This window comes from Corvus kubaryi, unplaced genomic scaffold (assembly GCF_017639235.1).
Source record: "Corvus kubaryi isolate FWS band 111438036 unplaced genomic scaffold, C.kubaryi_AGA036_p1.0 37392, whole genome shotgun sequence".
Lineage (NCBI taxonomy): Eukaryota > Metazoa > Chordata > Aves > Passeriformes > Corvidae > Corvus > Corvus kubaryi.
The window spans coordinates 7,180,544-7,207,210 of record NW_024581131.1 but is presented as its reverse complement, the minus strand read 5'-3'; the positions used below and the strand labels follow the sequence as shown (position 1 = coordinate 7,207,210).

The window sequence follows — 26,667 nt, the reverse complement described above, 5'->3', positions numbered from 1 at the left end:
AGGACTTGGAGCAGATGCCAAGAATCAGGATGTTCCGTGAGGGAAGGACAGCCTGCTGCCCCGGGACAGGGCGAGGTTTGGGGTGCTGCGAGCAGCCGCAACCCTATCCTCCGAGAAGCTGGCTCGGCCCCTGCCACTTCAGGGCGGCGCTGGCACGGCTGCCCCGGCTCGGCAGACGGCGAGCGCCCGCCATGGCCCGGGGCCAGGAGAAGGGTTCACCGGAGGAAGGGTTGCCAGGAGGGGCCGGGCGATCCCGCCCGCGCCGGGGCTGCCGAGGGGCGGCGGCCATGCCGGGGGCGGGCCCGAGGGCCGGGCCGCCCCATATAAGCTTGGCAGCCGGCACAGCTCTCCCAGCGGCAAACATTGCTGTGTTCTCCAGTTCCATCTTCGGCAGCAACACTTCCCGGCTGTCCCGCCCGTCCCGAGGCGGTGTGAGAAGAGACGCGCGGCTTCACCTCTCCGCCGCGGCTGCTGCTGCTTTCCCCGTGCACCCCCCGTCTCCAGCGGGGCGCGGAGGCCATGTTCCCGCTGGGCTCCAGCTGGAATATCTCCTTCGCCGGCTGCGGCTTCCTGGGGGTCTACCACATCGGCGTGGCCAGCTGCCTGCAGGAACATGCCCCGTTCCTGGTCGCCAACGCCAAGAAGGTGTACGGCGCCTCGGCTGGGGCGCTCACCGCCACCGCCCTCGTCAGCGGCGCCTGCCTCGGTAAGCGCGGGCCGAGCCCGGCGCTCCTTCGTTACTGCTAATTTGTTAATTAGAGCAACAGCGAGGGCGTGTGGGTGTATATACGTATATGTGTGTAAATAGCGCTGCGCCCTCCTCCTCCCGAAATGCGAGCGGCTCTTTGTTTTTAAGGCCTTTCCCCTCGCCCCGGTCCCTGACGGGTGGCTGAGGTCAAGGAGGCCCCTGACGGTAGGAAGTCAGCACAGGGCTCCTGGTTCTGACACCCACCCACACAGACATATATAATGTGGACTTGCTGGGCTCGGTTTGTGGGTTTACCTTGCTTGGAGTAGGTTTGGTGGGGCTCTGGGTGAGGAGAGGAGCCTCTCGCCGTGTGGGCACTGGCCCTTGGTGGCCGCGAACGGGAGGTGAAGCGGCTGGAGATGGAGACATCGAGTTTGCGTGTGCGGATGGGAGTTGGGCAGCATCTCTGAGTAGCGCATCCTTCAATCTCCATATTTATTTCTGGAAAAGGGTTATTTCTTGGGGTCTTGGGCACTGAGGAATTCTCTGGCCCTCTGCAAGAGCTAGATCTCCAGTTAGATTTTATCTCTGTTTTCGAGTTATAGAATAACCTTAAAAAGTTATCTCTGAAGCAAGCACATAGTGTAGTGTGTCCCTATGCCTGGGCAACAGCTGAAGGAGATGGGCTGTGATACCTCCTGGCTTTTTTGTCGTTTTGCATATGGGAGGAAGTCAACAAACACGTGTTAGAGTCTGTACTTGGAAGCTTTTATGTTGAGAATAACACATGCAGAAAAGTTTCTTAAGCTTGAAAGGGGAATGTGGTGTGAGAGAATCAGGTATATATATTTAATTTCAGAGAATTATGAGCTTCTCCGAGAGCCAAGGCAACCAGAGCTGTTTACTGCTTGAAGTTCTCTCACTTTGATCATAGGTGTTTTTCCACAGCACTTTTTTTTTCTTTTTTTTTTTTTTTTTTGGAGACAGGTAGTTTTGAGATGTAGCCTTCGTGCAACAAAAGTTAGCATTTTCTGTGTAGCTAGGTTTGAAGCTTCCCTTCCTGAGCATTTTGTCTACAGAAAAGCCCAGTGAAGTGCTACTGTAACTTCTGGAGCTCGATGGGAAGCTCTTAACAGCTGTTCAGACCCCAATCTGAGATCTCAAAGGCCACAGTGATGCCCTGGTGCCAATTTTTACTGTGGACAAGGAATAATAATCCCTAATCCCTTCTTGTGTAGGGATCCACTTGCAGGTAGCTGCCAGGGATTTAGTTCTTTAATTGCTGTTGCTTCTGTTGAAGAGGTGACTCCCCAGTTAGTTCCCTAACTCCCCAGTTAGTTCCCTAACTCCCCAGTTAGTTCCCTAACTCCCCAGTTAGTTCCCTCACTCCCCAGTTAGTTCCCTCACTCGAAGGCTGGCACAAGTGTGAGACAGGCTGATGGTAGTGCCCAAGTCCTTTGCCTTGCTCAGATGCCGTTCTGAGTGCTGAGCAATCTTGTTATCATGTCTGCTTTGTTCTTGCTATTTATATGTCTAGACCATCCATGATGTGTCAGGCACTGCTCTAATGGAGACATCTAGCCTGGTAGAGGGCTTTCTGTGAATCAGAATAGGTTTTCCCTCCCCCTCTGAGGTAGAGTGGGAGGCATTATTAAGAGGACTGAGTTAGGGACCGCCTTCTAGGAAACATTTGCCTACCTCCTGATGGAGGGCAAACCATGCGCTTTAAAGCTAATCAAGGCTTGGGTCTTGGGTGCTCCAGTTCTGTCTTCTGTTTGACTTCTCTGGAATAGCTTTCTTCTGACTCACCTGTGTGACTGACATGTGTCTTGGCAGCTCTAAGCCAACGGAGCTGACTTCTGAAAGTAAAAGCACATGGGATGCATGGCTGGGCCATGGTATTGCCGTACTTTGTCCATGTCATAAACCCTTCAGACAGTGCACCTTCCAGGCAGAGGTCCAGAGGTTAGAATGAAATCATGGGGGCAAAAGGGGACAGGGTAGGAGGTACAGCTGAGCCTCAACTAGGAGAGCAGTTCTTTCTCATACAGACGTGTCCTGGTTTGAGACAAATTCAGAGGAATGTCCAAATTTGAACATCCTCTGATAGATGGCAGCTTACAGCCATCCCTCCCCCCATCAGGTTCAAGAAAAATTTTTCTAGGAGGAAAGTGAAAGGAAAAACACCTATTTATTTAAAAGACACCATGCACATGGGGAAAAGAATAATGCTAGATGATAAGACCTCTCGCTGTGGAGAGAGCCTGGTAAGATTTTAGAGTCCTTTCTTTGGACTCTAAAATCTCTCTCCTCTTTGCAGCTAGGTCGGCCTGGGCCCCCTCCGGGCCTCGATGGAAAGTTCTGAACAGTTCCAGAAGAGAAGAAGAACCCGAAGTCTCAGGGGGAAAAAAAAACTTTCTTGGCTCATCTTGCAGACTAGCTGAAAAGCAAAGGAGTTTAATTCTCCATCTCTCTCCTGAGAAAAGGAGCTGAGAGCTGGCTGAAAAGCAGGAAGGTGCTTGCCTCCACTCTTGCTGCTGCAGAAGCATGCAGAGAAGATAGTGACTTTGGAGCACAGACTGCTCTGAAAAGTTCATCTGGCTTTTTTTCTTTTTCTCACACCCAGTTTTAAAGACAAAGAAAGGCACAGGAATCGTGTCTGGGCATAGAGCGGCGATAGGGGATACACATCGTAAAGTCACCCCAAAACAAGGTTCTTGTAGGGTCCCGAGTACCTGTGTTTGCTGAGAGCAGGGGGTGTAGCCCATGGGCTTTGGATCTTATGGCAACTGTACTCTGCACTGTCTGTTGCCCTGTCCATGAAATTGAAATGCTAAATAGTGTCTCTTGATGAATGACAGGCAGAGGGGAATTTTGCAGAAGCTTTGCTTATTTGACTGTATGTAGATAGTGTCCTCATGCCTGTGAACTCAAGAAGACTCTACTGTGCAGAGACAAATACTTGCTGGGGAGGAGTGAAAAAAAACCTCTTCCTTGATTCCAATCTTTTGAGACCTTGATCAGAGAGAGCAGAAATCTTCCTTGACTTCAGAGAATAAGATCCTACTTAGTGGTTTCTTTTCCAGCTTTTTCCCTCTGGCCTTTGCATCTGTTCAGCTTGCCTGTGAACTCATTCTGCCTTCTCCATGAGTTAAGACCACAACTATCGTCATTTGTGTAGGACAGGAAGGCTTTGCTGTGGGCTCACACTGAACTGAAAGCCATAACTAAGTGATCTGCACTGTGAGCTTCACAGGCATGTTTGAGAATACCAAAGAAAACAACACTGGACATGTATATTACTTAGGCAGGGCACCTTATATTTATATAAGAGATCAGGAAGTATTTACGGTCTGATACGCCCTTGCCTAGCTCTGGTTAAGCACTTTACCATTAAGTTGTAGGGATCTTGGATTTATTGTTCAAGGTTACAACAGTGATGTCGTCCTGCATCTGAAGTGCTCTCTCTCCAGCTTTGAGGTTCTTCTGTTTGCTGATGGGAAAAAGCATTGCAATTTTCCCACTAGAATAATCTGTGGGGCTATCAAGGTGCATTGGGCAGTCTCATATGTTTACAAGTTACTTCATTGTGCATAGTGCAGTGTTGTGGCATGAACAGCTTCTAGCCCCAAGGGTTTTCTGGGAAATGGCCTGTGTCATGCCTATACTGTCTCTTGGGGGATGTTGGAGTCCAGCATGCCAGGAAATGCACCTTTATATGCCAAGCAAGTGAAAAGTTTTTATGATGGCTTTGCAGTCTCCTCCTTGTGCATACCTCAAATCCTGCAGCTTTTCACAAATTCTAGGCGTGGGGCTTTGAGGATGGTCACCTGTCTGTATAAATCTGTAAGTCACTGGCCTGGATGAGAAAAACTGGCTTATGTGACATGGCGAGACTGTCCTTTTTCAGACACAAGGAATGCTAAAATGCAGCTACTGTTGGATTCTATAATCTCTAATACTGAGTAGGGAATATAATTTTGGTAAGGTCTTGAGTCGTCTCACTTTGGTGAACTGTACAGGGTTTGTTGTGCCTGCTTTGGGAGCATAGCAGCCTGAATAAATGATAGGATGTGAAGCTGTAATCCATGAAAAGCTGTCTTTGAGCTGGTACTGAGGTCCCTCTGACTCATAGTTAACCAACAGCATCTCAATTGTCTGCATGGCATGTGAATGTTGTCCTAGACAGCCCTGAGGGTGGATTGGAGCTGTTCAATTGCTTCTATTTTGAGGGGAAGAGGTGGGTTCTGCTGTCAAATGCAAAGCTGGCTATCAAACCCCCATCTGTGGAAGTTAGCTGTTCTCCTAAGGCATGACAAGGTTGACAGAAAATGAGAAAGCAAGCTGAGGGGATGCTTTTAGTACTAAAAATACAGAAAGGAGGCCACGTATCTGCTATGTTGAGTAGTGTTGTTTGGGATGCTCTTTGGAGAGCTCTTCCTGGGTTGTTTATAGCATTTATTTATTTAATTATTTTAAACTACTGTCTTAACCAGGACACTGTCTCAGGCTTGACCTGAGATGAAATAAGTTGTTTGACATTCAGGTTTGCTTGTCAGCTGTCACCATGTGACCACTGGGAAATGTGCTGCTGAACTGTAGAGACTTTATCCATTGGGTAGCAGGAGAAAAAAAAAAGCCCAACCAACCAAACCTTTTGAAACTGAGATAATTAGCAATATGAGCATCTTAAATGCTGTGCTTCTGCAGTTTGATTATGTGCATGCAAAGGCTTAAGAATGGGTCATGGAGATTTATTTTCTCTGTGTGTGTGTGTAATCTTAACACCGAATCCCAGACTGAGAGAGGGAAATAAACCAGCTTAGAATCTATGGGATCCTCAGAGCAATGCCAGTTTATGCTGGCCAAAGCATGAATCAGGATGCTTATCCTAGAGGAAGTATATGTGATGCTGTCTTCTGTGGCTGCATGAAGAGAACTGTGGATCTCCACAGGGACACAAAGGAAAATTTTGTAGTATCTGTGGTGCCTCAGTAGTCAGGTTCCTCCTTGCACAGGAGATGGGCACTTGTACCTCCTGCAGAGGCCCACCCTGGGGAGAAAAGTTGTTGAGCTCAGTAGCTCCAGCCCAGGAAGGAGACACTCTTATGTACATACATGGATGTAGTTCATAGGGAACCTTCTGGTGCTCCTTGGAAGTGGTAAAGCTTTTTTCTGTGGTGGAAAATAGAAGTGGGGGGGGAGATGTTCTGTGCTGACGTAGTCGGAAATGTTCACTGGCTTGATGGAGAAGCTGCTGAGCCTGGATCAGTGCCCTCAGCAGTCACAGGGCTGTGGGATCAGGTGTCCAGAGGAGTAAGCTGGCAGCCAGAGCATCCTGCAATACCTTTTGTTGGTAGGGAAGGCACTTGTTCCTGCTGTCTGCCTCGCTCTAATAAAGAAGCACCTGTAAGGAAAGGTGGTCTTGCAGGCATCTTGTTGATGAGTGCAAAGGAGGCCAAGGAGCCACTTCTAGGAAAAAACAGTCCTAGCAAGGCACGTGTTTATTCTTTTGGCACCCCACATAGACAGCAGGTGTGCTGGGCAGCTTGGGGCAGCTTGGTGCCAGCCTTGCTGTCAGCCGTGGCAGCAGCTGCACAGTGGCACTGGCAACATCACAAGAGGTCTTTGCATGGTCGTTCCTCTGACCCATAGGTTCAGCAAGTCTCTTGACCTTGCAGCATGTCTGAGCTGTTCCACTTCTTTCTGCCTCTTAGCTCCCCAAACTCCTCAAGGCAACTGCAAGTCCTCCATATAAAATAGGAGAAGCTGTCCTATGTTCTTCAGGGTCCTATGTCCACTTTCTGATTGTGTTTGGAAGTTTAGTCCTGATAAATCAAAAGGCCTTGCTCAAATTTCTTGCTGTGTCGTTCAGTTCCAAACTCCTGCTGCTGCAGTGGTTACAGCAGCTCTGCCTGCATGTCCAGTGGCTGGTGGTGCTTGTTTCCTGTCTGTCGGGGGGGCTGTGTCACTTTCCAGTGCAGTGAGCTTGGGATTGTACTCAGATGTTGGGCCCCTGCTCACTCTGGGTTTCTCAGTGTTTCTCTGCGTGCCCTCCATGAAGCACAGATGAAATGCTCCCGGACTTGGCTGGAGAAGATTTCCACCTCTTGTGCTTGCTTTCTACTGTACTTGAAGAGGACCGTGCAAGGGCTGGAAATGGTAATTAGTCAGCATTCCTTCTTTCTGGAGATGGGAATGAGCAGGCCTTCTAATTACAGGACCTTTGCAAAACCTCAGAAATCTTACTCCAAGGAGCAGTGTGAGTGGGTGACTCCTGTTCACTTTGCTCTTTGCAGTACAAACCCTACTTGTGGCTGGATTCCAAAGTGGCCACCAGTTTTCCATTGAATCCTCTGCACTTCTACACTTCTGTTGCCCAGCTCTAATGCTCATACTCTTCCTTTCTGCTAAGTGTTCTTGGGACTTGAGGTGAAAGTCAGGATGTGTCTTTAGTTATGTGAAAGAGTCAGCAGTGCCTATGCATATATATTTGCCTTGGACTGTGTGCCTTGTCAGGCAAGTAGAGTAAGAGGTAGTGAAAAGGAGGGGTAGAGGAAATGATTCCATGTGGAAGGCTGTAAATAAGTCCCATGTCCTTGAGAAAAGACAGAATGTGTCCTTGAAGTGATAATGTCTGGGGCAGTAGAAAATCTCTTCCAAGGAGCACATAGGAGAGAGGCAATTAGTGAGCCTGGAAGTGTAGAAAAGATGCTGGAGATTGTTGTAGCTACAAGGGCCAGAGGGAGGGAGGAGAGAGTTTGGCACTAGTGATACAACAGCTGCTTGTGGCAGGCCTGATCCTGTCCATGGGGTTGTACTGATCTGCAGTACAGTGTGTTACATCAGGTGTGGTAGCTTTATTAGAACCCAGGGCTTTTTGCTGCCCTCTGGCACTCACCCAGAACTGAACTGCTTGTGCTTTCTGGTACAGATAAAGGCCAAATCCCCAATGATGACTTCTGCCTGACAAGACATTTGGAATCTGCAAGCTTCATGAAGTGTCTTCTGCCACTGTTTCCCAGGCTTTCAGCTGTGCTGTTCCTGGAGGATTTCTTCTGAGAATGAACCATTCTCCTCCCCTTCATACACTGAAGTTTGTTTGGATGGATATTGGTTTTGGAGGCCTTTTTCAGGCTTAGGATTTAAAGAATTGAATATCATTGTAGCATTGGAGGTTCTGGCAGTCTCTGAGCTGCCACTCCTGTGGATTATCTAGTTTAGCATCCTGAAGTAGAGGAGGTGGCATCTGAGGGTGAATCAAGAATCCCTTCACATCTGTTAATTACAAGGGCCAGTCTTGCTGGGTGCATTGAATGCTGCTGATTCAGTGCTGGGCCTGGCAAAAAAAAAAAGCATTCCAGTGTATTATGGAGACAGAGTGTGGATTCAGGCTGCCGTAGTTATGCCATGTGTGGAAAAACTTGGAGTCCTGTTTCAGAGTGGGATGTCAGCACAGAGAGTTATATTGATTTATCTATCCTAGTGTTCTTACATAGTGGGATTGGTAAAATAATCTTTAAGAGAAGCATTTAACTTTGCTTTAAAATGCTTTAAGGGAGGCATTTAACTACTAGCCATATTTCTGCATGCAGAAGAGCTCATCTGTCAGATGTTTATCTGAACATCTGTCTTGCTGTTCTTGTTTGTGTGCTCAGCCCTGCAGGAAGGGTTGAGCAGAGGCTTTTCCCCTGCAGGGGTCTGTGCAACCCTCTGTGAGTAGTTCTTGTCCTGCTCACATAGTTGTTTTCAGAATCCCAGTCACATTGTGGCTGGGGGGCCACTGCTGATGTCTCTGGAAGAAAGGTAGCATCAGTTTCTAGATTTTCTTGCCATGGTTCCCAAGGTATGCAGCTTACCTTGTGATCTGCCTGAAGCTGCTTCAACAAAAGGAGAATCCTTCTAGATCAAAGTGCTAACACCGCTTGCCAGAGGACTGCTTTGGAAATAGCTTTTGATTCTCACTTCCTTGCTGGAGTCTGCCCTGCTCATGCCAGGGCCAGTGGGGAAGAGTTTGGGGTGTAAGGTGACACTTGACCTGCCTGTGTGAGATGGGAGGGCAAATCAGGCTCAGCAGGAATCCTGCTCACGGGTGTACAGGGAGGGGCTTGGCATGGATTGGAGCAGCTGGCCAGCCTTGTGAACTTGAGAGCTGGGCATGATGCAGGCTGAGAGCCAGTGGAGGGTGTCAGGGCTGTTCCTCTCGTCTGTGTTAGGGTTTTAGCAGCCACAGAAGTGTACAGTGGAAAGGACAGGGAGAAAGACAGGCCGCTGTGTGACAGAGCCAGCCATGTCTCTGGTCTCATCTCTGAATATGGAACAATTGTCACCTGGAAGCACACAGGAAAGCATTCAGCAGGGCTTGGGCTGACAGCCACCAAAAGCTGTGTGTGGGCTTTGTTTTGGATTTGGTGAGCCAGCTGAGGGTAGTGGCTGGTGTGTGATAAAGCTGAAGGGCTGCTGGATTGGCAGCTGTTTCTTCAGACTGGAAGTAGAAATGATGACTGCTAATTCCAGTTTTTGTCTTTGTGGATCTGTGGTGCCTGGCAAAGGTATCTACTCTAAAACATATTTCCTCTAGTACTGCCTCCCCTATGAAGTGGAAACAGTTCTGTTTTGTCTAGTGGTGTGTGTGTGATGCTATCCTGCAAACTACTCTGAGAAGTGAACGTGAACTGTGTGTGCAACATTGTGCGTGTGGGTGAGGCTTGATCTTTCTGCACTAGTTCCCTCTCAGAATGACAGCAACTGGAGGCTTTGTGTTAGTTGTTTTCACTCAGGTGAAGGAAGTGAGATTTGGATGTGGTTCCACTTCTGCCTGTGCAGACCAGAGAAGAAAGGTAATTTCTCATCATTATGACATGGGTTTTGGTCTGTTTCTCCCCTCCATTAGCTTTCTCTGGATGAGTACTTGTTTTTAAAAAAATTGCTTCAAACTCAGCATTACCTGGTCCAAAGTGAGCAGCAAGGATATGAGCTGCGCCTTGTCTACTCTGTGAATCCCCTTTTCTTGTCATCCCATGCAGTTTGAGTTGCACTATAGCATTGACAGGGATTGATGGATGAATGAAGATGGAACATGGCTCTCAGTTCAGCTTGCCTGGGGTCCTGAGTAGCTTTTCCTTTTCATGCATTATGTCATTTAATTTCTCTAATGCTATGAGCAGAAATGCAGCATTAAGCCTCGTATTAGGGCATTACAGAAGAGAAAGATTAGACTAGTGAGTGTTGCTGCTGTGCTTGTGACAGAGCAATCCTGGCTGGCTGCCTGCACTGAGCTGCCTCCTGCCCTTTCTATCGATTGTTTCACAGCAGCAGCTGCGCTGGTTTTGGATTTGTGTTGCGAAAAGAAGCGCTCCCGTCCTGACCACAGAAACAAAGCAAGTCTCAGCTTGCAGAACAGCAGTTTTGGTGAGGCCTTGGTGTGCCAACACTTCGTTAAGACCGGTGCAAAGGTTTAGCTAGAGACATCATCAAGCCTGGGAGCTCTTATGCCTGCTCTCCCAAGGCCTGTTTGCTTCTGTGCAAAGCAGAACAATGGGCCTTAAGGTGAGCTATGAGTGGTGCATCTGCACTTGGGCTTGCATGAGGGTCCTACCCTGCAGGTACCAGTTGATGGATGGGCATGTGGCAGTCACTGTGGGCTGCCCTGGTAAGCTGCTCTGTGCAAGAGATAGAAACCCTGGCAACTTAAAAGCCTCTTATGTTCCTCATATCTAGCATGTGGCAATAGTTCTGGTTCATCTATTAACTGGTATCTAGAGCACAGTAACCGTATCTTTTGGCTCAAATGGGAAAAATGTCTCCTTTTAGTTTGGCTTTATTTAAAAAGGTAACATGACTGACAGCTTTTTTTTTTCCCCCCAGTTGAAATAGAAAAGCAAACATCTTGGGACAGACACATTAGGAGAGAGGCTTCTGGTTCTGAAGCACTTGGAAATGATCTGAATTTACACAGCCCTCCTGCTGCAGAGTGTGTCTTGGGCTAAACACAGTTTGTGTCTAGTCTAAGGAATGCTGAGCGTAAAGAATCTGAACCAGAAAGAAGGGCTTTCTTTTAGCATCTGCCTCTGGCTGCAAGAGCTGGCCCTATTTAAAAAGCTGTCTCTTTCTCTTGGTGTTTGCACCTGCCCCACCTGTAAGGTTGAAACAGGTGTTGATCGCTGTAGTGTAACAGGGATCCCTAGGAGTTGCTCCAGTAGGGTATGTGTTAGTGCCTCTCATTCCTGAGCAAAGGGGGAGAAACACCAGTATGTACAGCTGGTGGCCAGGCTTTCTAAGAACTCTCCTTTACAAAATTGTTTGTTTGTTGAACTCTGAGGTCAAATCCCTGCACAGATCCCCTGATGAGAAAAGTTACTTGCCACAGGGAACAGCTGGTCAAGCAGTAGGACTGTCTGCAAACTGAGTGGGTGTGGTTGTGAGGGGGGAGTTCTGTTTACCTCCTACGTATCACCAAAAATAAAAGTTTCCTTCCTGTTCTCTTATCTGGAGCCAAGTGAGCTGAACTGTTTATTATCTGATGGTAAAATAGTTGGAGAGAAGGACTGAGTGAAGACCTTAAATAAAATAAAAAAATATGCATCAAAACAACAAAAATTAGGGAAGTCCCAGAAGAGCAGCTTGTTCTGGTACATGGTGTTTCTCAATGTAACTGGCTTACAGGAAGACGTGCACAGATGTGAAAAGAGTTGGTGCTTTTAAAGACTTCACTGCTAGCTGCCATCCCCCAGCCTCAAATGTTTAAAAATGGGAGGTTTTTATTTGTGTCAAATAGTGGGAATCTTACAACTTCTGGCAAGCGAGGGATATTCTTTCCACACCCAGTGCTTTTAGGTGTCTGTCCAGGATTTCAGACCAAAATTAAAGACTTGTCACCAGCAGTGCAGTACACCTATCACCTGAGTATGTCTTAAAAGGGACAGATTGTAAAACATCGCTCTTTATTTCCTGCTGGCATGGTGTCTCGGTTTTGAAAGACAGGTGTCTGCTAAGGAAGGCAGAGGCCCCCCTTGAAGTGGCAGATATAACCCCTTTTCCCTCCAAGTTATTATATTCTGAAATCAAGGGCCTTTAGGCAAAGATGTGGGAAATAGGAATAACAGTTCTTTACTCTCTCTATATATATGTATATAACCAGTCAAACAAAACAACAACAACTATGGCAGTAACAGCAGTCACAAACCCAGTGCCAGCCTTCTCGGCTGTCGGGCCCTTTCCCCTCGGGTGCAGTTCCGCTCGCAGCCGGCAGGGGCGCTGGCGGCTCCCGGTGAGCAGGGCAGGTGCGATGGTTCCCCCGCGGCTGCAGGGGGCGCTCCGGAGCGAGCTCGGGAAACACGCGGCACTGGTGCTCTGGGATCCCGGGAAGGGATGGAACAAAGGCTTCACAAACCCCTGGGCAGCCGATCCCGGACTCTCAGGAACAGCGGCTGAAGCGGCAGGGACGGACGCAAATCCCGGGTGGCAGACGAGATGTATCCAGATGGGAAAAGCCCACGGAGGCCCAGGCAGGCAGGGCGAGCAGGGCTACAGCGTAGCGGAAGCTCAAAGCAGCAGCGGGGCAGGGCAGCCACAGCCCGGTCTCCAGCAGGGCAGGGAAAGCGGCTTTTGGGGTCCCGGCGTTGTTTCCAGCAGGAAGAAAGAACGGCCAAAAAGAAAGAAGCAGCAGCTCCTTTCTCTGCAGCTTCTCTCTCTGGACGCTCAGAGCGAACTGACCCCACACCCAGGTGTAGACAAAAGAGTAGCCAGGTCCGCCCCACTCCCCTTTTGTCTTTCTTAAGTACAGCTATTTGTCCCCTAGCAACATGCATATGGGAGAAAATTCCTTTAACAGGGAAAAAAAAAAAAACAGACTAAACTAAAACCCCAACACATGGATTTGTCTTTGGGGCCCCCTTTGACATCTGTTCAGCCTCACTGATGGGCCATCAGAGAACATCTTGGGTCAGGTTCCCATTCAGGGCAAGTTGGCCTTTGTTCAGCTTGGCTGAAATGTTGGCTGGTTTTTGCTCTCTTGGGACAATAAGTAGAAACCAGATTGCTTCAGCATGAGTGTGGAAAGCAGAACAGGAGTCTACACAAGCAGTGGGATCTTTTACAAACTGAGATCATTGCCCACAAGAGTTGGGGTTGTCTTTGGATCACTGGCACATTGCTGTGCACTGCTCCTTGGGGTGAACAAACAGGTGCTTTCTGATGATCTGAGCTACCTATGAGGAAACATCCAATAAAGTTCTCTGTTAATTATTTTCTAGATGTATATTTGAAAACTTCTGTTTTGGTGCCTCTTGTTTACAGCTTTGTGGGTTTCTTTTGTGCTGGTGACAGGACTGTGTTATAATTAGGACTGTATCATCTCCTGGGAGAGGCCAGGCGGGAACGTATGTGCACTGCTTACTCTCAGTATCTAAAGAGGCAAGTGCAGGAAGAGTTGTGCATGCTGAACTGGAGCAGCTTGAGGATTTGTGCCCTGGAAGAACATGGAACAGCTCTCCTGAAACCTCTGCTCGTTGTCAGAGACTGACTTTTAGCTCCTCCATGTATGTGACACAGGAACAGCTGAAATAGCAAGTGTCCTGGGTTGCAGTGTATTCTATTACCATCCTCAGGAGCCGTTGAAACCAGGTGGGGCAGTGTTTCCTTGCCTCCTCCCCCCAGACTATCTTTCTGTTAATTGCCCATCATTGTCCTGCCGCCTGACTCAGAGATAACTCCCTCCGGACTATTCTCCTGTTAATGAGCCTAATCAACACTTGGCCTCATGACTCGTTACCCCATTGTGAGATGCTCCGCCCAGAGGGAGGAACCAAGCATCCCATCGTGGATATAATCTGAGGCTGAACACCAGAGACACCGGCTTCCCACTGGATTTCCAGAGGACAGGAGCTACACAGCCACCATTGGACTTCCTGAGGAAGAGCAGACTGTTTTACTACAGGATCACCGCTTCAGAGGACTGCAGCCACCATTCTGCCAGACTGCTACCACCACCCTGCCTAACAGGGTGTCAGGTTGTACCTTGACTCTGTCAGTTTGACAGTGTTTTCTTTTACCTTTTTTTTCCCCTTTTCTTTAATTTCCATTAAATTGTTATTCTGACTTAGTGCCTCCCACTGGTTTGTTTTCAAACTAGTACAGCAAGAGATGGACAACCGAGAAAAATTAATGTTGGGGAAGATCATGCTAATAAATTCCTTCTGACTCATCCTATTACTAAATTCACATCCAGACTGGGATCTACCAATGGGATAATGACAACTCCAGCAGTTCTTAGCAACCAGCTGCATTGAAAGCAAAGTGCGAAAATTTTAGCTGGGGACTCTTAAAAGGGACATCCGTGCTGAGTGTCACACAAACCTCTCTGGAGCAGATAGCTGAGCAGAACTTAAGGAGTCCTGGAATGAGGTCCCTGGTTATAGTACACAGGGCTGGCAGACTCCTGTCCTGAAAATCTTACAGTCAAAATAGTTTGGTTGTGGGATCCCAAACTAACAAGGCATATAGGGCTGTCAGGGTCCTGGGGGAATACTAGAAGTACCTGTGCTTCCTTCTGCTAGTTGGCTTCCTTTCAGAGCTATTGGTGTGTTGGGCCAGTCTGGAGCCTTAGCTGGGTAATGGGAATGAGGAGGGAGGAGTGGTGCCTCTGTGTTGGTGATGTGTAGGAAGGAGTCCATTTGTTGGTGTTGAATGAGAAGCAGGTTTAGTGAGGCTCTGCAGAGCTTCCTGCCTGCCCCACTAGTCCAGGCAAGTTATGGCATCTGCAGTCTGGGGTGTGACCTCTCTGTGCCTCCTGCCAGTAGGGACCGAGAATGCTGTTGCTACATCCACCTGCCCTCTGTGCCATCCTCTGCTCTCCATCCCTGTTAGAGAAGTTTAAGTTTGTATCCTGTTTACTGTTGCACTAGGCAGGGAGTGGGAATGTCCCTGGCATGGAGCTCTCCCAGAGGGAGCTACAGTGTCACGGGTGAGCTGCTGGGTTAAATATCCAGAATGCCCTTTCCCCTATTTAGCTTACTCTGCTCCTATTTTTGTCTGTGTCTTAGGCGCTTTTTTCCATTTGAAATACTTCATGGGTCATTTGTCATTTTACTGGCTGGCAAATCGATATCAATATGGTCTAATGTGGTTTAACAGGAGACAATCCTGGTGTCCTTGGTGCCAAAGCCTTGATGCTGCAGATGTGGGTCTGAAGAGGCCCTTCTTCCCCACTTGTCACCCCTCCTGTCATGCAGTGTTTAAGCTTTGCGATGGTCTTTGTCCTTACGCACTGCACAGGTTTGGAGGAGCCTTTCTGTCTCATCCCAGAGCCCTTAGCAGCGGTTAAGTGTCTTCCCAACTGCCTGGCTAACATCAGTTTTAGGTGATGGATCTTCAGCTCCGCTGTTCCAGAGGCAGAGTAGCAGCAGGCTGCTCTGCTGGGGTGTTTGTTTACAGTTTCAAATAGCACATGCTGCTTGAATGCTTTTCAGGTTAGAGTTTAGGGAATGCCAAGCAGTACAGACTTAGTTACTGAGTTATTTTGGAGTTGAGCATGACTGATAGAGATAAAAGTTTGTTGTTAAAGGGAACAGTCTAACCCTATGTCAATAAGCTAATGTGAAGCTGGATTGATATAACATAAAAATGAAATGTGAGCTAGCAGCTGCCTTCAGGCTTTTCCCATGGGTGCCACTATCTTGCCCCTTGTAGCCGCTGCAGGTGACAAATCAGCAGAGGGGGAGCAAGTGACCTCCCTTTTGTGGCAAGGGTCACATTGGGGTGTTCCAGGACACAACGGTGTGATGCTCCTTTGCGTCATCACAGCTGAAATTCAGATAAGGGCAATAGCCCTGCAGTACTTGGGTTTATGTATAACAACACCCAGTGGGGCAGTGATGGGGGTGGGGGTAAAGGGGGATGTGGGCTTTCTAATGAAAATAAAACATTCCACATATATTAATGCAAATTTTTTGAGGAATATGTGCTTAGTAAATCTGTACAGGGAAAGGTGTTGAATTAATTGGTTGGTACGAGAAGAATGAAATGTTTTCTCAGCAAACACTGCCAACTATTAGGGATTTCCTCTGCCCCATGTACCTCAATAAGGAAATATAAATTTAATTCAGCTTTTTCACATGACTCTGAGTCCTGAATCACTAGATCCATCAAAAACCATGAGAAGCTTTCCTATGGAAAGTTGGCACTGGACTAGTCCTAGAAATAATTGAGAGCTGGTGGCTGACCCCTGTAGGAGGTTGTCTCTCTTGACTGCCTCTAATTCAGCTGCTCCCTCTGACAGACTGCAAACAGAATTTGAGCCGGTTTTCCTGGAATAGCACTTCTGGTAGTAACAGGATTAAAACACTGTCACTTCTTTTCTCTCCTCCCAAATATATTTCTAAGAGGACTTGTCATCTATCATGGATCTAGCTGCATAAACCTGGCTTCTTTGGCTGAACCCTCAGCTAGCCTTATTTCCTGGAAAGCTGGTGGTACTGCAGGTCACCCTGTGCCCATGTCTTCCCACAGAACAATTCCACATCCAGCTTTGGTGCAAGTGATCAAGTGAGTCCAATGGAATCACAGATGTCTTTAAACAGAAGTGCCTCAAAGCTCCTGTGGGCACGCATGTATATTTTATACATGTGTATAAAAGTAACCCAAAACAAAAAACACCCAGAAAGTATTCAAAGAATGAACTTGCTAATTAGCAATAATTTTACTTTGCCCTCTTGATAGAGCAGGCAGCTACAACTTGGGGCTCCCTTCAAATGCTGTTTCCTGGCATAGTCGGGACTTTGCTCTCTTTTTTTTCTTAAAAAAAACCCCAAACCCCTTCCAGCTCACATTTTTGTTCAAACAGTCATAAGCTCCATTTAGTTGCAGTTGTTTTCAGTATTGCTGTCAAGTCTATCTGCACACGGAGATGCCAAGCCTGAAAGCATTGTTCTCTAAGCACCATCTGTTGGGTAACCTACACTCCACCCACCATGGCCTTTGCACACAGGGGTCTCCCCTCAGCTGCATGCTCAACACCCACCCTCCCTGGGGATTTCAAACAAGCCAACAATTCCCTGCAATGTACTCAGTGCAGAGGAGTTTCCTTTATGGGGTCACATGGCCAAGGTGGTGGGCTGGGATTCCTTCAGTTTTTTGCTCAATAGCAGTTTCTTTGTGTGTCTTTCCTCCCCTTGACAGACATGAAGGTATCTTAAGGAGCGTTTTGAGTGCTAATGTCGCAGTGATTATAAAGTGTATTTCTGTGGGGCTGACTTATTTTGTGTTGGGAAGGATGTTGAGCCATGTGGCTACTATCTGGAACAGGCTGGGCTCAATGGCTTACTGCTAATTGAGTAAGTAAGATCAGAATTAGACTGCTAAACATTGCTCTAGGACAGAAGACCGGGATTACAGGGCTAAAAATTGCTTCAGATGGGGAACTTTGGCTTTTCTACTAAGTTGCTACCTCACAGTGCCTAAAATCCTGACCTCAGAGTCTCTGGTGATGTTCAAGGGTCCAGTTCTCTGTGTGCTTGAGCTACCGGTGTTGATGGGTGTCCTAAGCCCAGAATCACGTTCCCAGGCTGCACTGATGGAAAACATGTTGTTGGCATATGTGTATTGCAAAAGATTGGGATGTGTCAACAAAGCATTGAGGGTTGTTGCTCTTATCTCCATTGTATTTATTAACCTGGGTCTCACTTGAGTTCTTTAATTCTGCTGCCTTGTTTTTGCAATTGAAAAACAGAGTGGGAGAGCAAAATGAGGGGACTTCCAGTTGGCTTGAACTGGTAGTCTTTCATCTTTTTCCAGGAACTGACCTTCAGTTTGATTGGAAAGGACTCTTCACTTGTAAAAGCATGTTTCTTTTCTCTGGTTTCTTTAATACTTCCCCTCACATTTTTCTCACATATATGTTCCTGATTCCTGACACTCCTTGGAATGCAGTGATTAGCTGGTACTTAGAGAAACTGTTGTATCGCACCATGGCTGGATGTGTGTCAAGGCAGCAGTCAGTGAGTGCAAAGGGCAACATGCTGGATGCTGTAGTTTTGTATTTTTGTTTCCTCCCATCCCTTTTTTCCTACTGGAGAGCTCTGATGTGCTTGCCAGATGGAGCTTCTAGTGGCTGAGATAATGGGCTTAGCAGACGCCTTCCCTTTTGTGCAGCTGGGCTCTCTCCTCTCCTCTCCTCTCCTCAAACCCAGCTGGGTCACTGTGTGAAAGGGTAAAGCAAGCATGCCTTCAGGAGTCCTGCTTGCCATCAGGGCCTAGTTTAGTGCTGTGGAATTGGATATGTAAGGGACGGGACACCAGAGGCTCTGTAGGAGGGACTAAGTCACTGATTCCCTACTGGGGATCAGTAGTCCCTCTTGCTCACTTGAGGTGTGGCTGACATTCACAGCAGAGGTGGGATCACTTAGCTGGAAAGCACCAGCATTCCTGTTCTGGCACTTTTGCTTACAGGTTGATGATTCTTTTTCCTGTCAGAAAAAAGATGCTTACTAGAAAGCTTTAAGTGGAATATGTTTTGAAGTGGATTTAACCATAAGCTCAAAGCTGTTGAAGTATCAGCCTTGTTTTCTTTCTTAGTCTGTTTTCACCAGCCCTGCACTGGCCAGGATCTAAAAAAAAGAGTGAACCTTTGGTCAAATGCACGTGATCTTCTTTGACTTTGTAAAACATAAGTAAGAGGAGGGTAGCTCTTTGTGAATGAAGTGTGAGGGCCAAGACAGCAAACTTCCATGACTTCTGTAACAACCTCTTGCTCTGAGTTGTATATCAGCCAGTGGGGAGAAACCTCTGAAGAAAGCTGGGAATGAGGCTTTTCTGTGCCTAGTTTTGTGAAGGAAAAGACTGGTTTTGGTAGCATTTCATGGTGCATTTGTCTTTCTCTTGTTGCAGGTGAGGCTGGTGCCAGCATTATTCGGGTGTCAAAAGAAGCCCGGAAGAGGTTCTTGGGCCCACTCCACCCCTCTTTCAACTTGGTGAAGACCATTCGGATGTGCCTGTCCAAGACTGTGCCAGAGAATGGGCATGAGGTTGCAGCAGGGCGTTTGGGTATTTCCCTGACACGGGTCTCTGATGGAGAAAATGTGATACTGTCAGACTTCACTTCCAAGGAGGAACTGATCCAGGTGAATGGAATCTTACTGCGGAGGGCTGGGCAGGAACTGCATGCAGTTTTATTTTGCCTTGGTCTCCAAATGTCCTTAGTACTGGAGTATAATCGTCAGCACATGCCAGCACGGTGTTCCAAGAAGAGTAATTGTTTCAGTAGGCTTTGATCTGATTCTTATATTCTGGATCTCTTTCTCCCTCAGGCCTGTGTCTGCAGCACCTTTATCCCTGTCTACTGTGGGCTGATACCTCCAACCTTGCGTGGAGTGGTAAGTAAGATTCTAAGATGGTCCTTCATTAAATTGCGTACTAATGAGTAAGTTTTGACAATGTTATTGCCTGCCTGCTGGCAGCATTTATCCGAAGAGATGCAAGAAATTCCCAAATAAGCAACTTCCAGCAGTGGATATGCCTTCTTTCCACTGCTGCCCACAGTTGACTACAAATGTCCTGAAGACCAGTGGATTTAACATGTGGATTTAACATTTAATATATGGCAGTCTGGGGAAGGACTGGCTGGCTTAGCCGGTGGTTCTCCTGGCTGCATGGTACAACACTTTCCATCACTGAGGCTCCAGCTGTCCGCATGTGGAAAGAAGTTGGGCCCAGGATAAACGTCATGAGTGTAGTCCCCCTCCCATGTGCCTGACACTGGCCCTCTTTTCCATGGAGTTCTTTCTGTCCTTTATCTGAGAATAATGTTCTGCTGCCAGAGCTTTCTTAAATTGTGTCCAAGGCTGTCCAAGGCCAATTCATCCCTCTGTTATGTTAGAAATGAAAACATGAGAAAGCTGTGCAGAGCTGCAGAATGTCTGGATATTGCAGTCGTGCTTTAAGGGCCTCCTGGTTGAGCTTGATCTCCCTTGTGCTGCATAGGTTAATGAACATGTTAAAAGGCAGAGGTTTTGCAAACTAAATAGTCAAAAGTGAGAGGGAGAACTGCTATAAAATATGTGCCCTGAGTCACTGTAAGTGGTCTGACCAAAGTGCCTCTGTCTGTCAGAGCACAGCACCAAATCTGCTTCGATCGCTACCTCTGTCCTAAAAGTGAAGTCAGTTTTGCTCCTGCATAATACATAGCTTGGCTGGTTTTGTCTTGTGCAAGCATGTTGGTCAGGGAAATGACCTGGAGGAGATGTCCAATGTTATCATTTCAGAGAAGTGACAGAATCAGTAATGGTTTGGTATTTGCTCAGCAACTGCAGGCAGGGCTTTTTCCCTACAGCTGGTGGGACCATAGCAGTGGCTCTTCCCTTACACCTCTTTGGGGCTAATTGAGGTCAGTGTGCATCAGGCAAAAATCTCACAATTCCAAAACTGTCTGCAACATCAGGGTTTCTGGAATGTGCAGCTGCCCTGGCACTCTGAGGGATGACTTCTCATGGGAAAAGGTGGGGAGGAAATATGAGATGAGGAAATTTAATTCCTACCTCTTCCCCTGAAAAACATGGCTCTGAAGGGAGATTGCTGATGAGGCGAGAGGTTAAACTGGGTTGAGCATGAGCTTGGGAAATGGTTTTGAAACAGGAATGCATGGTTCCTAGCATGCCTGTGGTGACTGTATTTGCCACAGGATAAACTGACAGGCCTGGCACAAGAACTAGTTTTCAAGGCAATGTTACTGTGTGCAAGATGCAAAATCCGTATTTTGCCTTCCTCCTAAATTTTTTCCAGTGTTCACTTCTCTGAGATCTGGTAGCTCCATGGAGTGGATGATGGAGATGGGTAGGGGAGTAAAAAAAACCCCAAACTTAAATATTGAGAAATGGAAAAGTCAGTAACTGACCTGTCAACACACACTGTAGTTGTGAATTGTCTGCAGCATGTGGGTGAGACGAACCCCTGACAAGGGTTACAAAGCTGATTGTCAAATCATGTGAGTGAGGGTCCCTGTGCATGGGAGAACATAAGGGAATGGGAAGTGGGCACCCCAGTCTATGAACCATCCCCTAAAGCTGCTGCTGCTTGTGCCTGCAGGCAGGTGGTGGCTCCACCTATGGCTCTGTGCTGTCCTGGGCTTTGGAGGAAGCTGGAGAGTGGTTACACTTGCATTACTGGAGGTTTAGGCAAATCCAAAGGAGTAGTAGCTGAGCTTTACTGAGGAATGTTAATCAGCATTGCTTGGAAGCAGTGGACCAGAGAGTGGGGTGTGCACGTCTACTCGGGGATTTCTATGGAGTCGGAAGGCTTTGCCTTTCAGCTCTGTTGTAGTTGAGCCTTTTTTCTGATGGCATCTGTGGAGTCATGCTGCCACCCTCAGGGAAAAGTGTCTTCTGCATCCTTACTGCAAAACTAGTGTTGTCCAGCACTAAAACTTACCTCCATTTTCTTTAAACAAAGTGCATGCTGCCTGCTTTGCTCTGTTCTTGTCCCACTCGGCATGTTGGGATCTCATCCTTGCAAAGCGAGTCAGGCAGATGTCCCCAGCTCTAGCTGTGCCTAGTCTGGCTCCAAGTGGAGCAGCCTTGGGGAGAGGATGGCAGTGGCAGTTTGCTGTGGTTGCTTTAGGCTTAGGGAACAGTGATGCCCACTTTAGAAGGGGGAGAGGGTTCAGTTGATTGTTGGCAGCTCTGTTATCAGAAAGCATCTTGTAAGCAAGCTGTGTTACTGTTTCTGAGATGATGCACTTATTCTTGGGTTTAATCTATCCTATCCTTCCTTCACTGTCCAAATTCAGGTCGTGCAGGAGTCTCTAAGTGTCTGTCTTGACACAGTGTTTGGTGAGCAAGGGCTGCCATGAGGATAAAATGTCCTGTGCTCTGAGTTTGGGCTGCTGTAGCCTACAACTGTAATCACAAGCAGTCTCCTGTGAAGCTGTAGGCTGTATGCAAAGGTAGCCCTGAGGTTTAGTTTGCCTCCCAAGAAGGCAAACTGCTGTGCAGTCCACCCTGACACTGTTGCTTCAATGGCAGCTGGCTTGCTATAGCTTAATTTCAGCCCAAGAGCCTGTGAACTGTTCCCCAGGCTCAGAGAAGCTGCTTGAAGAAGTCTTTGTCTTGTCTGCCATCCAGAGCAAGAGAGAACAAAGTGCAAAGCACTCTCCAGGCAACACATCTGGTGTTTTCCTAGGCATTGTGCAGCAAAAGACCAATGTTGGTAGTCAGCCTGCCTGTGAAAAAAGAGGAAGCAGGATGCAGAATGGAGCACCTCCTTCTTCAGTCAGCATTTCTGTGCTCTGCCTGGGTTTAGCTTCTACTGGCTCAGCTTCTCACCCAGCGGAGAACTGAAATATGCTTATAGCTGCTACTTATAGGGCTGCACAGTCCCTGTATCGTGATTTGTGTTTGACTCTGTCCAAAGGAAATGGATCCAGGCAGCAAATTGCAGGATCAACCCTGATACAAAACCAGCAGGACTCTTCTGTAATTGAGGTTCGCAAGAGCTGGAGTTGCTCTGCAAAGACCCCCAGCTTCCTTCTCTTTTGGCTTGACTGACATCCTTGCATGTTGCCAAAACCTGTGATAGGGATCATCTTGCTCAGCTCCTTGTGCAATTATAGTATCCAAAAAATGTTTTGAGAACGTGCTACTGGGGTTGCCCTTCCTGCAAGGGTAACGCAAATGTGTTTATGGTACAGAAGTACAGAACATTCTCTGATAAGAGGGTGCCTGTTAAGAGCAAACCCAAGAACCCTGTGCTCTGTTACCACACCACAGCAAGTTGATTCCCAATGTGTATGCATGTGTTGGGATTGCTGCTTGATAAGCCCGCTAGCAACAAATTGGTTGGTTTTACTCATAGGTAACAAACCTTCTGCCAGTGGGGACTTGTGTCTGAGCTTATTCATTTTACACTCAAGTGAAAAATGGCACAATGTCACAGTGTGACAGCTTAGATCAGTGCTAATTTGCACTGCAGGTGGTTGTTGGTGTGTATTATTATTTCATTGGCCAGCAGTCAAACTGCACAGGAGATGTAAGTCAGCAGTCACATAAGTGAATGTGCCTTTCTTATTGAACACTCGTGGCCAGCACACTCAATGAAGAAAAGCACACAGCAAAATGAAATTATAAAAAATACAGCTGTGCTATCACCTGTTTTGACTCCTCCAGTGCTGGTGGATGTACTCCATTCTCTTCCCAAGTTGTTGGCACAAATAGGAATAGGGACACAGAGTAAAAAAGCTGTTTAATCAGTTGCAAGAATGAAGATTGCTGCATTTGTCTTGATTTCAGAGATACGTTGATGGAGGGATTTCTGACAATTTGCCCCAATATGAGCTGAAGAACACAATCACAGTGTCTCCTTTCTCAGGAGAGAGCGATATCTGCCCACGGGACAGCTCCACAAACATGCATGAGCTGAGAGTCACCAACACAAGCATCCAGTTCAACCTTCGCAACCTCTACCGCCTCTCAAAGGCCCTGTTTCCTCCGGAGCCACAGGTGAGTTTCCTGGCCTCACCAGAACTTGGGGACCACGGATCCAGGGCACTGGCTATACCGTATGTGCTTTAGCAGGAGAAGATTCCAGACTCTGTTAGTTTTGTATCTCATGTTTGTCTTTGATCTTGACATTATCAACCCAGTGACTCGCTAAACCTTGAGCACCTGCACAAGGGTTTGTCTTCTTTTGCTACTTGAACATCTGGAATTTAGGTGGTAGCAGTTGCTTGGAAAGTATTCCCATGTTGCTCTCTGGAGTAGTCTTTGCCTGGAAATCAGGCTCACTGTAAACAAAGATGTATTGGCCATCAGAACCAATGTGCACTTCGGTGTTTTAAAGTAAGGATGGAGCTGCCAGTATGAAGCCTTTCCTCTAAGTCAGTGTAACAAGTGGCACTGCAAACTTCATGTGCTTCTGAGAAGATGCAAGTGCCAGATAGCCCTGACATTTGGACATAATAAGCATGCATTCATGTGCTGAATTTCTTGGGCAATTTTTTTCCCACTCCCTCTTTAGTCTTAGCTGGTTTTATCTGCAAACACAATGGCCCTTCCTGGCATCTGCAGGGAAGTATTCTGGGCTGCTTGTCAGAGTGAGTGCCTGAAGGCTGCCTGCAGCAGCTCTAGATGGGGAAATGAGGTAGCTGCAACTCTAAGCCCACACTTAGGTAGGATTCTAGGTGTCCCTTCCAATATAAATTGTGCTGTGATTCCCATATCCAGTGTATTGATGCTATACTTCCCATTCCTGCTCAAAGCCTGAGAAAGGCTGGCAAGAATGAGACTTGTTCTTGGGACAGCTCAGGAGTCAGGAGAATTCCTCTGAAGCCAGCACTGAGGTAGGTGTTTGCTCTGCTCAGCCAGTTTCCAAGTGACTCTCTATCGCCTTCCTCTGCCCACAGGTGCTGCGGGACATGTGCAAGCAGGGCTATCGGGATGCACTGCACTTCCTGAAAAAGAATGGTAAGGCACTGGCTGTTTGTAGGGTGAGCTGAATTTCCTGTTGTGCCATGGTTGGTGCCATGGCTTTGAGAGTAGTCAGTGGTGCATATGAAAGGAGGAAGGGAAGAACTGAACTGTGCTTCAGATACTGGGATATAGAATTCTCCTTGATAAGCCTACTTTAGCACTTCAGGAAGCAGAGGTGGTCACCTTTGCAGTTACCAACACACTGTTGGGCAGCAGTGGCATTTGGATGTCCTGCAGACGCCATGCTGCTCTCCGTGTGCAGCTGGGTCTGTGTGGTGCTGCCTTCAGAGCCCCGGTGCCGGGCCCACAAGATGGGCAACTGGCAGATTAAGGCAGCAAAACTCTGCAAAACAGCACCCTGTGGAACTTAGAGGGGAAATGCGAGGACTTCTGATGGGGAAAGAGAGAATGAACTTAAACCAGCAAGGTTTCTAACTCCTTGTGGTAAGCATTACAACAGATGCAAGCTAAAGAGGCTGGGCATGGCCTCAGCCTGAGGGGAGTTAGGATGAAGCAAGGACTAACACTCTAAAGGTGCCACGCAGGGCAGCTGGTTTGTGTCATCCTTACAGTATAACTTCTCTTCTCAGGTCTCCTTCATCGTCCAAGTCCTGCCCGTCCTCTCCTTGCCATAGAAGCACCTCCAGGAGAGAAGAAAGAGGAAGAAGCAGAAGCTGAGGACCAACTAGAGGACAACACTGCCCTTGCTGTTGTTGAAGAGCACATCTTCGAACACTTGCCTCCCAGACTGAACCAAGGTATGATTCATAGGGAGAGATCACAGGTAATCTTCCTGTGCTGCCTGGCCTGCCTCAGAAGATTACTGGAATGTGTGATTATTGCTTATGGCTTGGGTTGGTCATGAACTGACACCTGCTGAGGGTTAGATGGATTGGGGGTCTCAGATAAAGTCATGGCTTGCCCTGTATGGGCTAGATTGAGAGAGGCTGATTAATTTGACAGCATGGTAACGAGAGGAGGGGGTCTTGCTGCTCACTCCTTTAGAGTCTGATAAAGGTGAAAGCTGCTGGTTTTAGCTGTGCTCAGGGAATTACTAACCTGAGCAAGACTTCCTAAGAAGTGGGAGGTGGCTGCTTCAGGCTGAGTAACTTCTGAAGTATGATAAGAAAAGAGATAGTCCCACTGGGAATATTCAACCAGTTTTCTTCTGCCTTCAGCTCTTCTGGAGGCTTGTGCTGAAAGAAGAAGTTTCTTGACTGGCCTCAGCAACATGCTGCCTGTCCGTGTGGCCACAGCAATGATGGTCCCCTACATGCTGCCTCTGGAGTCTGCAGTTTCCTTCACTGTCAGGTAAGCCTTGGGCTGGTCCCTTTTCCCAGTGCAGAGCTGTAGTGTTTGAATGGACAGAGAGAGGGATTCTCTCTAATTCTGCACTGCCAGTGTTTCCGGGGAAGGAGCTCCTGACAATTACCAGACACAAATAAAAAAAACCCACAAACCTAAACAAAAAAACCCCCACTAGAGCAGAAAAACCAAGAACCCTAAACTTTTCCTATCTTCCTCTGTCATTTAGTTGCAGCCAATACTTCCAGCTTGAAGGAAAACTGCTGTGTGCTAGAACTTGCCCCAGAAAATGGCAATAAATTTTTAAGCTTTTGGAAGTGGTGTTCTTTCCATCATATTCCCTTGCGTGGCCCAGCTAATGGTTGTCTCCTGTCTCTTTACAGGTTGTTGGAATGGCTCCCAGATATCCCTGAGGATATAAGATGGATGAGGGAGCAGATGACAGAAATCTGTAACTATCTTGTGAAGAAAGCCAAGAAGAAACTGGGCAGCCATCTTTCAGCCAGGTATGGCTGCTTTTCTTCGCAGCACTGTTCTGGAGGAGCCCTCCATTTTCCTTTACACCTTTGAATTCTAGAAACTCTACTCCATTGGAGCAGAGCAAATAAGGCACAAATTGACCAGAACAATTTACTACTTAAGCTGAAATTCAAATCTGGTCCATGGTCTCTTGGCTTCCTTAACTGTTGGATAGACTCAGCCCATGGTCCCCTTCCTTTATCCCATTACAGGGCAGCCCCTGTAATGAAGCTGTCAGTATAGCAGTAGGGCAGAAGATGTAAGTCTGATTAAAGCAGTATGCCAGCTTACTGCGTGCTCCTTCTAGAAGACGGAGGTGCTTGTCTTTGTGGCATTTGCTGGCCCGGGATCCCCTGAAGGTCCTTTCCAAGAAGTACTTGTGTTCAAATGACCTCTTCTACCTCAAGATCTCAGCCTGGTTGGAGGGGAGGGAATATAGTGGCCAGGGAACACAAGAGAGTTTCCAAATGAGATCGAGTGCTTTGGGCCTGGGTGTGTGCCTGTGCTTCTGCACTGAACTCCTGCAATAGACCCTGGCTTGAGGCTGTGGCAAGACTGTTGTGTGGATGAGGATAGCAAACTCTCACAGTAGTAGTCGGGGGAGCCCAGCTGTGATTTGATCCTAGTACAAAGGTGTGATTCTTACCCAAAAGAGTTCATGGTCTGAATAACTGAGAGATGTGAGGGGAGGAAAATGGGCAC

The 26,667-nt window shown here is 47.5% G+C and overlaps 1 protein-coding gene across 1 annotated transcript in view; it reads left to right on the top strand.

Annotated features, from left to right (window-relative positions):
* Positions 1-323: 323 nt before the first annotated feature.
* Positions 324-26,667, top strand: part of PNPLA2 (patatin like phospholipase domain containing 2) — a 31,815-nt gene continuing 5,471 nt past the window's right edge. Inside the window, exons 1-8 of the mRNA XM_042038362.1 lie at positions 324-706; positions 18,572-18,804; positions 18,991-19,056; positions 22,963-23,172; positions 24,075-24,135; positions 24,732-24,899; positions 25,320-25,452; positions 25,830-25,952. Of these exons, the coding sequence (XP_041894296.1) occupies positions 520-706; positions 18,572-18,804; positions 18,991-19,056; positions 22,963-23,172; positions 24,075-24,135; positions 24,732-24,899; positions 25,320-25,452; positions 25,830-25,952 (1,181 nt within the window). The 5' untranslated portion in view covers positions 324-519. The remainder of the gene's footprint in view (positions 707-18,571; positions 18,805-18,990; positions 19,057-22,962; positions 23,173-24,074; positions 24,136-24,731; positions 24,900-25,319; positions 25,453-25,829; positions 25,953-26,667) is intronic.